Here is a 17,639-nt window from a genome sequence, read left to right as displayed (position 1 = left end):
GAGACATTTTGAGTTAATAGAGTTTTGGGGCCTAATCTTGACTGATATCATGTTACCTCTCTGTCTCACCCATTCTTGAGAATACAACCTCCACCAAGCACATAATCAACCCAGTGGTTCATTTTTTTAAATCAATGGGGAAGATTCCAAGCAAGTTCTAAGTGGTTGTAGAGCATCTTCAAACACATTTTCTGAAACAAATTTTGGCTTCATGTGGTTCAAAGTTGACTTCTTCTTTAAATAAAACTAATAATAAATCATTTTAATAATTTTTTTTTTAAAATCATTTGATAAACTTATTTTTTATTAAAAGATTCACTTTAATCACTCTAAAAAATCATAACAAATATTTAAAAAAGAAAGAAAGAAAGAAAGGTTTGTTCCAAACAAACTAACATTTTTTTAATTTGATAATTACAATTTGTATCAATTAAAAATTTAAGTGACTATTAAAATGTAGATTAAGAATTAAAAAAAAACTAACATGAATTTTACTTGTAAGTGAGAAGAAAATACCTTGAGATGAAGATTTTGAGATTCAACAATGAATATTAAAACACTGAAAACCTTGAGATTCACAATGTTCTAAATTTAATATGAATATTCAACATCAAAGGCATCAAGATTCATAAGTTTTTTAAGTCATTTAAAAAAATATGCCGATCCAGCGAGTTCCACTAGATCTGCATATTTCATGTCAAGAACTTGATCTTTAGCCACAGTGGGCCTATAGTAAGGGGCGTTATCTGATTTTTTGTGAGACTATAGATATTGCTGTTGGGAATTGCTTGGACCGGTTTGCAAAGGTTCTAACTCTGTCGAATGATCCAAGCCATGGGTACAACATTGAGCAGGTATGCAATTGATAGTGTGTTTCCTTAACCTATATCAATAAGTAAATTGATAGAGACTGATCATTACTTTTAATTTATATTCTTACGAATCCAATAATTAGTTTAAAATCATACTAATCCAAGACTCTACACTCATTTCAGTCACTTTCAAATAAATATGCCGATCTAAGGAGACCTCGTAAATCAACATATTTCATTTCAAGAACTTGATCTTTAACCACTATTTAACAGACATGTTTTAGCTAAACAAGATATACAATTCTCAAGATTATAAATATACATATATAATTGGTACTAATGGTGAAGTTGTTCTCCAATCAAAGTTACACTAAATTTTTTCTCCACCCTATATTTGCATGCCCTGAGAATAGAAAAAGGAAAATTTGGCTATAAACCCCTCTTACCTTCCTTTTATTGTTAAAAGGACCAAGAAAAAAAATTATACTTTTAAAACCCTCTTATAATTATAAAATCTTGTGTAAATGACAAAATTTATTATTTAAATATTTTATCAGAGTATTATACCCTCAACTAAATCTTCTCATCCCTCTGTCATGGCTCCACCATCACCTTCATTGCTTGCTGCCATCCATAGATCTCTCTCTATCCATTGCCGCGGTGCTACTTTTCTGCTACACCACCACCGCCGCTGCCACCACCTTTGAACATCGCGGTTGTTCTCTCTCTCTCTCTCTCTCTCTCTCTCTCCCTCCTCCATCTCTCTTCTTGTTGTCGTTCGCAGCTACGACGATGTTAATGGCATCATTGTGAGCTTTAATCGACTGCAGACATTGACGATCATTGAAGGGTTAGGGTTTTGAACTCCCTCACGAAGTCGATAAGAGATATAGAGATAAGAAAAGCGATAGCTCTTTATCCGCCTCTTTCTTTGATCTCTCTATTTTTTATTTTATCTTTCTTCACCTTTCTCTCAAAGGCCAGAAAGCAATTTGAGTTGTAGATGTCGCCTTGTTGTTTCCAATTGACTTATTTATTTATTTATTTATTTATTTGTTAATAGGTTTAAAAGTAAAATTTGACTCTGGTTCACTCATTTAGTATGTATTTTATTTTTTGTAACAATAAAATTTTACTCTGATTAAAAAAATGTTGATTTGCTTAACGATATAAAATTTTACTTTGAATCATAGTAAACCTTACTCTAATTCAAAGTAAAATTGTATTTTCAGAGTAAAATTTTACTTTGAATCACAGTAAACTTTACTCTGATTTAGAGTGAAATTATACTTTCAGAGTAAAATTTTACTCTGAAATACACTGTGAGGATGACTTAATAAGAAGTTGATAGATATGAGGGTAATATAGTAAAAGAAACAATTTTTAAAATATTAGGGGGTTTTGAAAGTACCTATATAATTCTTGTCCTTTTGAAAGAGAAATTAGATAGTGAGGGGTCTATCACCAAATCCCCCTAGAATAAATCTTCTTAGCCAAAATAATTACGTAATAAATAAATAAATAAATGAAGATAAATGACAAACAACCAAACAAATTGAAAATCAAAACTTGAATAACAAATTCTTGCGTCCACATTCTTAAACTAATTAGTAATTAATTACCCTAGACCACTTGTTAGTCTAAAACAAGCCGAATTTTTTGGTATATGGGGTCAATAGAATAGGACTCCCGGTAAGGCTCACACACGCCAAACTCTTGAGCCTATGAAAGCCCACTCAACCACTAATATGCATTACGTGACCAAAAATATCCAGAGTCACATGCTAATGCATTTCCTTTTATTTCGAAACCCAAATGCCTAAACAGATATCCCACAAGGTTACATAACATATTAGGATTGTTTGAACTTGCCCTTTGATTTGAAGAACTAAGAAACCATATCAACAAAATGACTCCACACAACACCTAGTCCTGTCGTCATTAGAACCTAGTTTAGGGCTTTGCAAGAAATGTTGGAGATCACCCCATGTGAGGGGTGATCATTTCTCATGTGCTACAACATGTTGGAACGAGCTGGCCATGTGAAGGAACAGTTGGCCATGTGCAAGACCAGCCAACCTCTTCACATTCTCTTCAATGTATAAATAGAGGGGCTGAGAGGAGGGTGATGAGAGAGAGAGCAAACAAGAGAGAGTGAGAGATGTGAGGCGGAGAGACCATCTCTCTCGGTGTGAAAGAGGGAGACGGATGAGTGGGTGAGTGAGGAGAGTGTAAGCTCCTCCTCTATTGTAATCTTTCTGTAATCTCTCCATTGTTATAGTGATAACGGGCTAATCTCCCGTGAATGCAGGCATTGAGGCCAAACCACGTTAAATATGGTGTCTCCTTGAGTGTGGGTGTGTTTTTCTGCTTGGTATAATTTTTGGAAAGTCTTGGGCGGGATCCCGGATTCCCAACAAGTGGTATCAGAGCCTCGTCAGTCATTTTCGGAACAAAAACAAAGTGTTTTTCGAAACTGCCCAAAAATCAAATTGCTCGAACTCAGGTTTTGAGCACACCAGGAGCAAGGTCTCGATGAGAGGAGTCCAGAAATGAAAAGCAAAGCCCCAGAGGAGGCCGGACGCCCTGTCACACGCCGCCTGAATATGGCGCGTGAGGCCTAGTTATAGGCACGTGCCGTTTCCTACACCGACACGTCAGACCACGGGCAGACACGAGCCATACGCGCGGCACAAGGAAGAAGACGAGTGTAGCGCGCATGCGAGTGACGTCACTGCCACGTCAGCGCGCCACGTCATCGACACGTGGCGCCACGTCAGCTACGGAGTGCCACGTGGCTACCACGTCATCAATCCAGTAAGCGCAGCGTAGTAGTCCATTAGCGCCACATCAACACAGTTAGTGCCACGTTTTCTGCCACATCAGCACGCGGAGGAGGGATCCAATGCTACGCGGCTAAGGTGCAGCCGCGGATCTGAGGTGTCCAAACTGTTTTGGCTTGATCTAAGCCATTTGGAGTTCGTTTCTGACGATCCAATAGTGCTTTCCAACTATTTGGAGTATTCCGGATACATTTGTATGATCAGATTTTCAAATCGGAGTTTTCTGTAAAAGGAAGATCAAAGTGGCAGACGACGTCAGGTGTAGAAGACGGAATATTTTGTTAGAACACAGAATATTCTCTAAACTTCTGAAAATTGTAATTTGACCCAGAATTTTTAGAAAACTGTGGTGTGGTCTAACGTTCGGGGATGTTTTTCAGTGTGGTCCTTGGAAGTGCAACGAAGGTTGGTCCTAGCTAAACGGACCATTCTCGATGCAACAGTGAGGTCAGAATAGTTAAATTCTGAACGGGTTTTAAAGGTTATCAAAACATTGGAGTTTGTCATCTTTAATAGTCGAAGAAAGGTTGCCGAATATTGTGGAATGCTGCGGATTGACTGAATAGGTTAGAATGGGCAGATTCTGACTAGATTAGACAACCAGATACAGATCGAGATAGATCATTGGAGACCAAAGGAGATCAGGCTTGATCAAATGACAAATCGAGGGAGATCAGGATTGGTCAAGGAGTGATAAGAGGATTGTAGAAATGATTATCTCTGAAGTTCTTTGGAAGATCTAGTTCAATCAGAAGAGAAGACCATTCATCGACTGATAGATGATTTGGTAACCAGTACAGGCTCAGGGAAATGCTGTGGCTGTTGGAGCTACTGTATACGAGTAGGTACTAGTGGTATGTAGACGTGTAGAACAATAGTTGCAGAGGAGCATACTAAGCGCAGAAGCACAAATGCAGACGTGCAGTAGTGCAGAGGTACGCTAGAGTGTCGTACAGAGGCGCAAGAAGAGTATATAGCAACGGGTTGTTGACAATTCACAGGAACGTTCAAACAGAGAAATTAAGACGGATAAAATGCAAGAGTGCGCGCCAAGGAGTGGCAAGTTTTTTTTTTTTTTTTTCTCTATGGTGGTTTCTTTAGTTCCATGGTAGCGGAGGATAGAGTTGATGCAGATCTCTCAGGCGAGCTCGACGCAGGGAGACCAGAAGCCATGGGTGCAAGCACTATGCAATGAATTGCGTAGCTGACGATGCTTTGACAGATGGAGCTACTGTCAACCATCAATCTACTAAACAACAAATCAGGGATTGCAAAGGCATAGACAATGAGCGTATGTGGAAACGCTAGGAGGTTGTTCAGAAGTGCAGAGGGCAAAGGCTGATAGTTCAGAGGAAAAGCTCCAAGCAAAGAAAACCAATGCCGTTGATGGAACAAACGATGAGTTTTCTATTGCTTCAATGATTGGTCGTGGGAGGTGATGCATGACAATTAAGGGCATCTCAGGCAAGGGGTGTAGGACATCCAATCAGGGCGTGCAGGATATCTTGGTTACGCAAGTTCAAGCATAGCAGGTGAAGACATCCGAGACAAGAAGCGTGGAAGAGATCTGTGTGAGATAGGAGCAAAGGCTCTCTCCAAATCAGAGAGTGGTGTGAGTTAAGTTGAGGATGTAGGATTCCCTCCTCCTCTTGTATGTTTGGTGTATTATCTCTAGCTTTAAGGGGTGCAAATGTCTCAGTGAGGAGAAGCAGACTATGCTGAAATTTGGGCGTGACAAGATTAGTAACAGTGTGTGCAGTGGATCACCTCACATGAGTTAAGGGGGTGATTTGTTGGAGATCACCCCATGTGAGCGGTGATCATTTCTCATGTGCTGCAACATGTTGGAATGAGCTGGCCATGTGAAGGAACAACTGGCCATGTGCAAGGCTAGCCAACCTCTTTACCTGCTCGTTAATGTATAAATGGAGAGGCTGAGAAGAGGGTGATGAGAGAGAGAGGAAACAAGAAAGAGTGAGAGATGTGAGGCGGAAAGACCATCTCTCTTGGTATGAGAGAGGGAGACGGATGAGTGGGTGAGTGAGGAGAGTGTGAGCTCCTCCTCTATTGTAATCTTTCTATAATCTCTCCATTGTTATAGTGATCACCGGCTACTCTCCCGTGGACGTAGGCATTGAGGCCAAACCACGTTAAATGTGGTGTCTCCTTGAGTGTGGGTATGTTTTTCTGCTTGGTATAATTTCTGGAAGGTCTTGGATGGGATCCCGGATCCCCAACAAGAAGCTGATTCTAGGAGATTCTATCTCTACATACCACTTTCTCTCAATTCACACATCGATTTTGTTCGGAAGTTGATATCCAAATCAAAAAAATGTATGCACTGAGAAAAAGTAGTTTGTGAAAATAGAAGCTCTCCAAATTTCATGGGCAGAAGCTTGCCTGGTTGGATTCAAGCTTCCATATCTGGTTTAAAGTAAAATAAATACAAAGCTAGCTCCACAAAGTAAAAATAAATAAATTGGCCATGGATTGTCCACAGCTTGCCAGTTTATCATTTGCTAAAGGGCCTCATACCTTCTTTTAAATTAAGACTAATCCACGATCTTGTTGAAAAAAGATGGGAAAAGAATGAAAAACACATACCTCAAAACATGTAGGTAATTAGACACTTTTTTCCATGACACCATTTGAGGATTCCTTTTTCTCTCTCCAGATTACCAGTACTTCATCAGTTCTGAACTGTTGTGTGAATGTCGATTCCTTTAGCGGAGTTGACATCCCATTAGTATAGGCTAGGAGACCAGTATACACATTCATTGCCCCATTGTCAACTCCATACCTATTATCAATTGTAAACAACATTCCCTCCCCTTCTCGGAGCACATGATTCCAATCATTTTTTGCACGCGCTCATTGCAGCCCACACCACCAACAATGAGAACATCTTTCTTGTCACAGTGTACCATTGCCCGTTTTGTAATCTCCACAAGCATCAGAATCATAGTCTCCTAAACCAATTTAAATTGAATGCAGAAATTGAGCCACAACTAGGTCATGTAAATATTTAACTAAACTAATACTCGCAATTTGCAAGAAACAGCCATATCAAATTACCAACTACATAACCTTGTTATCACCACAAAATATGTAATTTTTTTAAATATTGGAAGCATTACCTGAAGGGAATAGCACAAATCTACAGGGGTGCATTCATTATTTTTTAGCTTTTCCTCAATAGTGGCTTCAAGATAACTCAGTATTCCACTAAATGAAACATCCATTCCTTTGACAACATAGGGAAAGTCTATAAACTTTTCTCCTCTCTTCGCAAACTGATGAAGAAGGGAAAAAATAAAAAAGGCAATTAAGGTGAAAACATTTATTTATTGCATCATTTCAAGAACATTCTGTTTGCGGAAAAATAACACATAACAGCTTGATCAGCAGATAAAGGCTATCTAAGAAAAATTTAGAATATCTCCAGAATGAAAAATAAGCATAAAATAGCAAACCAAAGTCCCACTGTCCCAAAGAGAGCCTTCATAAATGAGAGGTGTAATGAACCTCAAAGACATAATCTAAACTTACCCAAAAAATCAAAAATTACACATCAATCATGTAATACCACGCAGTGCTTTGCTAAAATATAGAAAAACAAAAACAGAGATATGAAGATATAATAAAAGGCGGTAGTTAAACATATTTTTTAAAAATGATAACAAGAACTAATCAAATAAGATGAAGGTAGACTAAATACATTGGAGAAACATAAGAAAGAAAAAAAAACACGGATAAAGCTTCTATTACCTTTATCGAACAAGAACTAACAATAAATTGAACCTTGCACTAAATTCACCAATATCTACTGCTCACTGACCAAACTCCAAATAGAACAAGAAGCACAAAAGTTGAATTGTGTATAAAATAATATAATAATAGAACTCAACCCAAAAAAGCTAGCATCCTAACCATTTCAGGTAGGTTTCATCTTAAGCCGTCATTCAACTCCATCTAGAGGCATATCATCTTATAAATCCTTGGCAACTATTTCTTTCTCATAGCCCCAGTTGATGTTCATTTTGGCCATTCTCTTATTCTTTTAGCAACTTAAATTTAATTCTTCCTTTGGGAGGAGTGGCAGAAAACTGAGAGGAAAGATTCTATACAAAGGAAAGAAAAGAAAGGGAGGGAAAGGAAGAATTACCTCACCCTTTATCTGTTTGGTTAAATAGGAAGGAAAGAAAAAGAAATAAATACTACTAACTTCTTATTTAATCATTTTTTGTTACAAATGAAGAGAAGGATGTTATATAGCTGACTATAACACAAAATTCCCACCTTCAACAGAGTTCATAAGGAAGTAAATAATAAAATTTCTTCTTTAAAGAATTAAAAAATTACCAAATAGTCTCAAAGCCTCATTTATAGTTGTCTTTGTGTGCGTCTTTAGTCTTTTGAGAAGGCAGCAGGGAGAGGATACCGAAATCGAGCTATACAACATTCGAAGATCAGAAATCGGCAAGCCATTTCCCAATACAGTGCATGCTAGTTAAATAACATCAGAAGGTGGTCTCACACAAGTATTGATCTCAAACATAATGCAAGACTGAATCATAGTAAGAAGTTTTTTCAAACAATCAACAGAGAACAGATAAATAAATAAAAATCTGCTAACGTCTGTAGTTAAACAAGTAAAATGTCAAATAGCAGCTCAATTTATTTTTATTTTTTTATCTTCCTCAAATTTTAAGACATTTCAACACAATAACCTATAAAGATATGACTATTAATGGTCAGTCTCGTGTGAATTTACCTACTGATACAGGTTATAGAAACTTGCTTCCAATTGCATACCTATTCAATGTTGTACCCAGGGTTTGCATCATTAGACAGAGTTAGAGCCGTCGCAAACCGGTCCAAGCAATTCCCAACAGCAATATCTGTAGTCTCACCAAAAATCTGATACCGCCCCTCGCTGTTTGCAATCACCTTTGTGTTCCCACCACTTACATCTAGCACAGCAGGGTCATCTGGACCAGTGACAACCCTTCCCATCTCAATATCTCAATATGAGCAACACAATGATTTACTGCAACAATGGTATTGGGCAGTTTCTCGGGGAAGGAATCCCTGCCCTGGTGGGGTAACATAGGTGTGTCTTGGGTTTGACATAATTGAGCCATCATCTTCTTCATCTTTAAGAACAATATGCATGAATCGAATCCGTCTTCAAATTAGGTTGATGACTTCAACTGAAATTATGTATTGCTGTTATCTGGGAAGAAAAAATACATAGTTAAGAGACTCTGTCACAACTAGATCCATTTCATGTGTTGCACGATTGGAGGTGCCTGTAATGATTACGAAGGTGTAACATGAATGTAATGAATGTTACAGACAATCAGTGACGAAGCCAAGAAATTAAATCAGATGTAGCACTTATTAATTATAATATTAAATTTTTTTTTATAAAAATATTTAACATAAATTTTTACCATTAACTTCAAGAAAGATAAAAAAAAAATTAATCAGTGTGTTTGGTTTTAGTTTTTTAAATTTAGTTTTCTGAAAACTAAGTTTTTTATTTTTCAATTTTTTTTTTATTTTAGTGAATATTTTTTAAATTTTAAACAATTTTTTAATTTTTTTAGATGCACATAACTTAGATATGTATCCAAATAGTAAAATATTTGTGAAAAAATATTTTAAAAAATTAATAAATACACAAAAATATGGAAAATGTACTGAATTTTCATATTATTTTTATATTTTTTGGTATTTAGTGTATTTTTTAAAGATTTTTTTTCATAAATATTATACTTTTTAGGTATATTTATGTTAGGTGTGTCTAAAAATTAAAAAAAATTTGCTTAAAATATGAAAAAAAATTATTGAAAACATTAAAATCTGGAAAATAAAAATATAGAATTTCTTGAAAATTATTTTCTGAAAACTAGAACCAAATAAGCTAAATATTATTTGTAATTAGTGTATCATGGACAATATTAAAAAAAGTTATGGATATAAAATTTTAAAATAAAATATATAATGATAAAGTAATTTTTTTTATACAAAATATGCATAAAAATTCAATATAATAGTTATACCACGCTATCATTAACACCAACCAATAGTAAAGAAACACATAGAAAATGAATGCTACATGCCAAATGTAACTAATAATTCAATAAATTATATATTTTCATTGAGATTAATTATATTTGCATGTTAATAGCAATAGATATCACCATTACATTGAAATTTTCATAGATAATAATATCATAATCACTTTATTTTCAATCAAAATAACCATTATTATTCTTATTATTTTAAAAATGTCATTGACATTTAAAATAATATTTTTATAATTTTTTTTATTTAAAGTATTTTCTTTATGTTTGCTTTAAAAAAAAAACAAATTACAAAACCCAAGGGGGGCACGTGACCCCCTAGCCCTTTGATAGCTCCACCCCTGCAGACAATAATAGCATTGTAGTGGAGAAAAATAAAATGGGCTCAACGTTGGAAATAAATTGAATCAAAAGTAAGGCGAAAGGAGGTTTTTGTTCAGATGATTTCTTAGAAAATGTTGAACTTCAATTTGTCAACATCAATTGCCAATTAAAAGATTGAAAAGTTTTTTTTTTCCTTTGCTATTGAGAGGACTCCATTTTTGGACTCAAATGAATGGTTTTATTTAAACTCAAACCCATTTCTCCAATTTAAAAATACTATACCTTTTTTTATGTTTATATAATAGATTGACTACAAAATAGTAAATGAAAATTTTAGATCATCTCAAATAGAAAACAAAAAGACTTATATTAACTCCAAAATCCTATTTTACATATTATTTAGTCAACTGGATAGGGTCACAAATTATTTAAACTAAACCTTATTTTATTTATTTATTTTATGTTTACTAGATTGCCTCCAAAACAGTAAATGAAAAATATAAGATTCTCTCAAATAGAAAACAAAAGGACTATATTGAACAAAAAATCCTATTTTACATATTTTTTTTATTCAACAGGAATGTGTTACTTAAACTATCTAAACATGTCATCGCACCCCTTAATGAAAATAACAAGTTCTTCATGCTTTTATGAGATATACATGTTCCAAGCTAGGCAAAGTTGCCAGTTTCCATGATTATTCTCTTCTTGCTTGCAAGAGATGATTCCAAATATAACTTCTTCAATTAGATTATTAATTGTTTAATTCTGTTGTTCATCTACTTCTGTACATTTTTTTTGATAAAAAAAAAAAAAAAATTATCCACTACTTCATGGCAAACTGCAATACCTAAAGAAAACTTATCCACTACTTTTTTTTATTATCTAATTTGTGAGCAATTCTGAAATGAAAATGAATAAATGATAGTCTTACTAAAACAAGTTATAATGGTAAAAGATTCGAATCACCAAATTGGCAAATATTAAAAAGAAGAAATACTCAATTAAGGCTAGTCCCGGGCTTCTAGGATAAAGTGTAAAGAGAAGAGTTAGAGCTTTCTCCTCTACGGGGAATGAAGTGAGCCGGTTTTGGCCAATGAATGAAGTTCTTTAGTAGGTTATCTGTTACTCGTTGCAAAGAATGCATTGTATGTAACGCCCTCAAAATAATAACATTAAACCCAACAAATAAGACATGCGTTGATATGTAAAAGTTCCATATTCTTACATTTATTAGAATTCCATTACATAAGTATTACATGTTAACAACAAAAGCAAATGCCCTACGGGCTTACAGCTTTCCAAGTTAACACTTGGTCACAACAAAAAGAGTACTAACTCATACACATTAAGCCCTTGGCTTGAATTTACATGTAATACATCAAAAAGGTAAAACAACAAAAAGTATGTCCGCCTCTAGCCTCCCAAGCTATGTCCTTGGAGGTGGCATGCTTCCTGTACCTGAAAATGATATCCCCATATAGGGTGAGCCACAGCCCAGTAGAAATATACTAAACCAACCATGAACAATGACTAAAAGATTAGCAATTGATAGATGGCCAACACTGATACAATCACATAAATCACATATTTATGTCATACGACTTATGAGTCCAAGTTCCTTTCATTTTCCCTTTTTCAACGGATAGGCATATAAGCACTACCCACATTCTCGACAGATATGTATAACAATAATATCCACATTCTCAGATAAGCGAATAAGCTATATCCACATTCTATAACAGATATGTATAACAACAATATCCACAGATAAGCATATAAGCTATATCCACATTCTACAACAGATATGTATAATAACAATATCCACAGATAAGCATATAAGCATATAAGCTATATCCACATTTCACAAAGATAAGCATATAAGCTCTATCTTCACTTCTCTAGACAAGCATATGAGCTGTATCTACGGAGTTCATCCCCTATCTTCTCCCAACACTATCCGGTTTAGAGGTACATCCCCTATCTTCCCCTAAACCGCGGAGTACATCCCCCATCTCCTCCTCTACACATAACGTATACAAACACATGGGTTCTATATACAATCACTCAATACATATAGTTAATGTATTCTATCAACCGTCAAGTTCCATAACACACTTCATTGATTAGTTTCAGTTTGCCTAATCATCATGCATTGTCTACAACAATCACGACTATCCTCCACCGATAGCCCACAACAGTTATTTCTAAACAGAAAATAAATGTACAATGGATATTCAATCAACATTTCACTTCCTCATTCTTCTCAATTAATTATTCCAATTAATTAAACAATGTAATTAGGTCAATTCCCATAATTAACATTTCAACCCTTAGGTCCCATTTTCATCAATAATTCAACATTCATTCCATTTCTCTATGCCAAACATGCATCTAGGTTTATTATGAGTAAAACCCCAACTTTTGTAAAATTGCACAAAAGTCCCAAACTTTCACAAAATTACCAAACCAACCCCAACGTCTCAAAATACAAAAATTTAAAGACAAAATCCATAGAGAGGAGTAGGATATCCCTACCTCGAAGTTTGAGCCAAAAAGGAGATGAAGACTCGAAGATCAACGTGTTCCAAATCCCAACTTTTTCAGATTAAAACAAAGCTCTTAACGCCCTCTATCTTTTTAACAAAGGCCCTAGGCTAGATTCACACTCTAGGGAGATCAATTCTTAGAGAGAATATAAGTGTAGAGAGAGAGGGTCTCGGATCTAGGGTTTGATCAAAAAAAGAAAGTGAAAAAGTGATGTTTAAAACGCTACTGTCCGCTGATATAAAACACGCTCGCTCGAGCGAAGCCTTTGTCGCTCGAGCGACCAGACACAGAAAACTCTCGCTCGAGCCAAAAACTCAAAAGTGCGCTCGAGCCAAAGAATTCTCGCTTGAGCCAACAACTCAAACCCTCAGGTCTGCAACCAGAAGCACGCTCGAGCGACAGACCTCTCGCTCGAGCGAAGAACAAACCAGACCGCTCGAGCCAAGAAAAGTCGCTCGAGCCAAGAAACGCAACTTTCAGGTCCAGAACCAGACGCCATCGCTCGCTCGAGCGAAGCCACTCTAGCTCGACCCACCAGACACAAACTCAAATCTCGCTCGAGCGACAAACTCCTCGCTCGAGCGAAGGGCCAAAAATCTGGGCAGCAACACTAGGCTCCCAAACACAACCAACCTGAAACAAACCTGCCCAACACATCCTATAACTCAATATACCAGTTAAGAGGATGCAAACAAGATAATAAACAACTACCAACATCCACGGACACATGTCCGGATCACTGTTCAACAAGGGTAAACCCGGAATCGCTATAACCTCCCCCCCTTAAAGAATTTCGTCCCCGAAATTAAGTACAAGTTTTCAAAACAAGTTTTTCTCCATTTTAAACAATGTTACACTTTAACATTCAACAATTCGACCCATTACCGGTCAACCCATCCCTTTAATAAGAGGCATCTCACAATATGTATACAACATATGTACTTTCAACATGCATTAACATTACGCATTATCTTTCCAATTTCAACAATACATTCAACACATATAGTGTCACATTCAACTTCCATATGAGGCAAGTTCCAAAACATACTTCCAAATAACCAAAACATTTTCAATGTTTCACAACTTAAGACATATATGAAAGCTCTTAAGTTCAACAATTTAAATACAAGATTACATATCAACAAACAAGTCCGGATATTTTTCACGGACTTCCAACTCACGTTCCCAAGTGGCCTCCTCCACTCCGTGATGTTTCCACAAGACTTTCACCAAAGGAATGGTCTTGCCACGCAGGACCTGATCCCGCCTATCCAAGACCCGAACCGGTCTCTCCTCATACGAGGCATCCTCATCTACCTCTAAATCGGTCCAATCCAACACATGTGATGGATCTGGCTCATACTTCCGAAGCATACTTACATGAAACACGTCATGCACTCCGGACAACTGCGGCGGTAAGGCTAATAGATAAGCAACCTCACCAATCCTCTCAAGGATCTCAAAAGGACCAATAAACCGAGGGGATAACTTCCCACTCTTCCCAAACCTCATCAAGCCTCACCTAGGTGATATCTTCAGAAAGACATGATCACCTACCTCAAACGCCAAAGGCCTCCTCCTACGGTCGGCATAACTCTTTTGTCGACTCTGGGCTGTAACAAGCCTCCTACGGATAAGCTCAATTTTCTCCGTCGTCTCCTTAACCAACTCCGGACCCAACAAAGGTGCATCACCCACCTCGGCCCAACAAACTGGAGACCTACATGGTCGGCCATACAAGGCCTCAAACGGTGCCATACCGATGCTAGACTGAAAACTGTTGTTGTAGGCAAATTCTACCAAGGGTAAGTGCCTCTCCCACGTCCCACTGAAGTCCAGAACACAACCCCGAAGCATATCCTAGAGGATCTGAATAGTACGCTCGGACTGCCCGTCAGTCTGAGGATGATAAGCCGTACTAAAGGTCAACTTAGTGCCCAAGGCACTCTGCAAACTCTGCCACAACCTAGCAGTAAAACGAGGATCTCTATCTGAGATAATCGTCACTGGGACCCCGTGCAATCTCACTACGTCTCGAACATACAAGTCGGCAAGATGATCCACCGCATCTCTCACGCGCATAGGAATAAAGTGCGCCGACTTAGTCAACCGGTCCACAACCACCCAAATAGCATCACTACCCCGCTGCGTCCTCGGAAGACCTACAACGAAGTCCATAGTGATATGCTCCCACTTCCACTCGGCAATAGGCAAGGGTTGCAACAAACCCGCTGGCCTCTGATGCTCGGCCTTCACTTGCTGGCAAGTAAGGCACTTCGATACGAAAACAGCCACATCTCTCTTCATACCCCGCCACCAAAACTGGCGACCCAAATCCTGATACATCTTAGTACCTCCCGGATGCACCGCAAGGCACGAATGGTGAAACTCTCAGAGTACTTCCTCTCGGCAAGACTCCGGTACAAACAAACGGTCTCGGTATCTCACACTCAGGTCGGGATACACCGTCAAACCCTTCTCAACTTTCCCACTGGAGATCTTCTCTCGAAGAGATTCTACCTCTAGGTCACCTCTCTGTGCCTCTAACACTCTAATCACAAGTATAGGCTGCGCAACAACAGAAAACAAGGCCGCAGCCTCAACAGATTCGCCCAGTAGCAAATCAAACTCGCCAAGTGCTCCCAACATCTCCCATTCCCGGATGGCTATACAAGCTACATCACTAATGGATTTCCTACTAAGGGCATCGGCCACAACATTGGCCTTTCCCGGATGATAGTGTAACTCAAAATCATAATCCTCGATGAACTCCATCCATTTCCTCTGCCTCAGATTCAAGTCTCTCTGTGTAAACAGAAACTTCAAACTCTTGTGGTCCGAGAACACCTCGAACCTCTCACCATAAAGGTAGTGCCTCCAGATTTTCAAGGAAAAGATCACGGCCGCTAACTCTAGGTCGTGTGTGGGGTAATTCTTCTCGTGTATTTTCAACTGACGTGAGCCATAAGCTACCACTTTCCCTTCTTGCATCAACACACAACCCAAACCCTCTCGTGAGGCATCACAATAAACCGCATAACCCAACCCTCTCTCCGGAATAATCAACACCGGAGCGGTGGTCAATCTAACTTTCAGCTCTTGGAACGACTTTTCACAAGTCTCACTCCACACAAACTTGACTCCCTTCCGAGTTAGTCTAGTCAACGGTGACGCTAACCTGGAGAAATCTTTCACAAACCGACGGTAATACCCAGCTAATCCCAGAAAACTGCGGATCTCAAACACACTCTTAGGCTGTGCCCAATCTTGCACTGCCTCAACCTTGGATGTATCAACAGACACCCCTTCCCCGGATACCACGTGGCCTAAGAATTTGACTTCCCTCAGCCAGAACTCACACTTCCCAAACTTGGCATACAGCCTATGGGCTCTAAGCAACTCAAGTACCACTCTCAAGTGTTCCTCGTGCTCCTCCTCTGAAGGCGAATAGATAAGGATGTCGTCCACGAAGACGACCACAAATCGGTCTAAGAACTCCCAGAAAATTCGGTTCATCAAGTCCATAAAGACTGCCGGTGCATTGGTAAGCCCAAATGGCATTACCAGAAACTCATAATGGCCATACCGCGTACGGAAAGCCGTTTTCGGAATATCCTCCTCCCTGACCCTCAACTGGTGGTAACCCGATCTCAAGTCTATCTTAGAGAAACAACGGGAACCCTTCAACTGGTCAAACAAATCATCTATACGGGGCATAGGATACTTATTTTTAACCGTAGCCCGATTCAACTTCCGGTAGTCAATACACAATCTCAAGGCACCATCTTTCTTTTTAACAAAGAGGGCCGGCGCTCCCCCGAACAAAGTCCTTATCGAGCAATTCCTGGAGCTGAACTTTCAACTCAACCAACTCTGCTGGAGCAAAACGGTAAGGTGCCATAGAAATCGGCGCCGTGCCGGGCACTAAATCAATAGAGAACTCTATCTCACGGTAAGGTGGCAAACTAACAAGATCTTCGGGAAAGACATCCGAATACTCACAAACCACCCTCGGCAACACAATCTGAGACTCATCACACTCACTACTCTCAAAGCTAGCAAGTAGACCACTAAGCTCACTTCGCCCTCGCGAATCATACCCCGGTGGCAAAACACTACCAACCCGGTCTCCCAAGAAATGGAACCACTCCCCGCTCAAGGTACATAATGTGACCCTCTGGCGGTAGCAATCGATAACAGCCCGGTATGACGATAGCCAGTCCATACCCAAAATAACATCAAAACCCTTCATAGGCATGACAACAAACGGAAAAGGAAGCCTATAGTCAGCGACCTCTATATCACACCCTCTAACACCCTGTTGCAGGATCAACTCACCACCCAAAGGCGATACCACACAAATAGGAGATGCTAACTGTGCTAACTCCAATTCCAAAACAGATGCAAATGCAGCAGATACAAAATAATGAGATGCACCCGTGTCTATCAACACACTAGCAACCGAGTTGCAAAACAGAAAAGTACCTCTCACTACCGATGGAGCCGGTACTAAATCCTGCGCGGTAACAGCATACACGCGCCCCGTAGGCCCCTGGTCTACCTGCTCACCTCTCGGAGCAAAAGACTGCTGCACAGACTGGGATGACGAAGCTCCCGGATTGGCCCTCGAGGCCTGCACAGACTGAGCTGGCTGAAAACCCTGCGTCTGCCTAGAACCAGACGCCCCCGAAGTGGCACTCAACTGCGGGCAAAACCTCTTCAGGTGCCCAGGCTGTCCACACTGATAACAAGACAAGGGCTGCCCCCTGCCTAAACTCTGACTCTGCGGTCTAGCTGAAGAAGAAGCAGCTCTCTGACCCCCACCCTTCTGCGGGCAAACAGAAACCTTGTGACCCAGCTGGCCACACTTGTAACAGGTGAATTCCCCCTGACCACCTCTCCCGGAGCCTGCACTCGGCACTGGGAAGGTCGATCTAGCAACACCACCCTGCGACTGCTGAGGATTAGAACCCCTCTGCCTCTTGCCATCACCTTGGCCATCTTGGCCCCTCTTGGAG

General features: G+C 39.0%; 1 protein-coding gene and 1 pseudogene across 1 annotated transcript in view; one reads left to right on the top strand and one right to left on the bottom strand.

Moving 5' to 3' along the window:
• Positions 1 to 17,639, top strand: part of LOC114315999 (uncharacterized) — a 257,057-nt gene that overhangs the window by 63 nt on the left and 239,355 nt on the right. Inside the window, exon 2 of the mRNA XM_082876535.1 lies at positions 717 to 854. Within this exon, the coding sequence (XP_082732661.1) occupies positions 717 to 854 (138 nt within the window). The remainder of the gene's footprint in view (positions 1 to 716; positions 855 to 17,639) is intronic.
• On the bottom strand, positions 4,739 to 8,830 carry LOC114316061 (uncharacterized; annotated as a pseudogene).

This window comes from Camellia sinensis, chromosome 6 (assembly GCF_055761805.1).
Source record: "Camellia sinensis isolate YWXY chromosome 6, ASM5576180v1, whole genome shotgun sequence".
In the NCBI taxonomy this organism is placed as follows: domain Eukaryota; kingdom Viridiplantae; phylum Streptophyta; class Magnoliopsida; order Ericales; family Theaceae; genus Camellia; species Camellia sinensis.
Note: the sequence above shows the minus strand (reverse complement) of the source record. Positions and strands in the feature narration are given on the sequence as shown.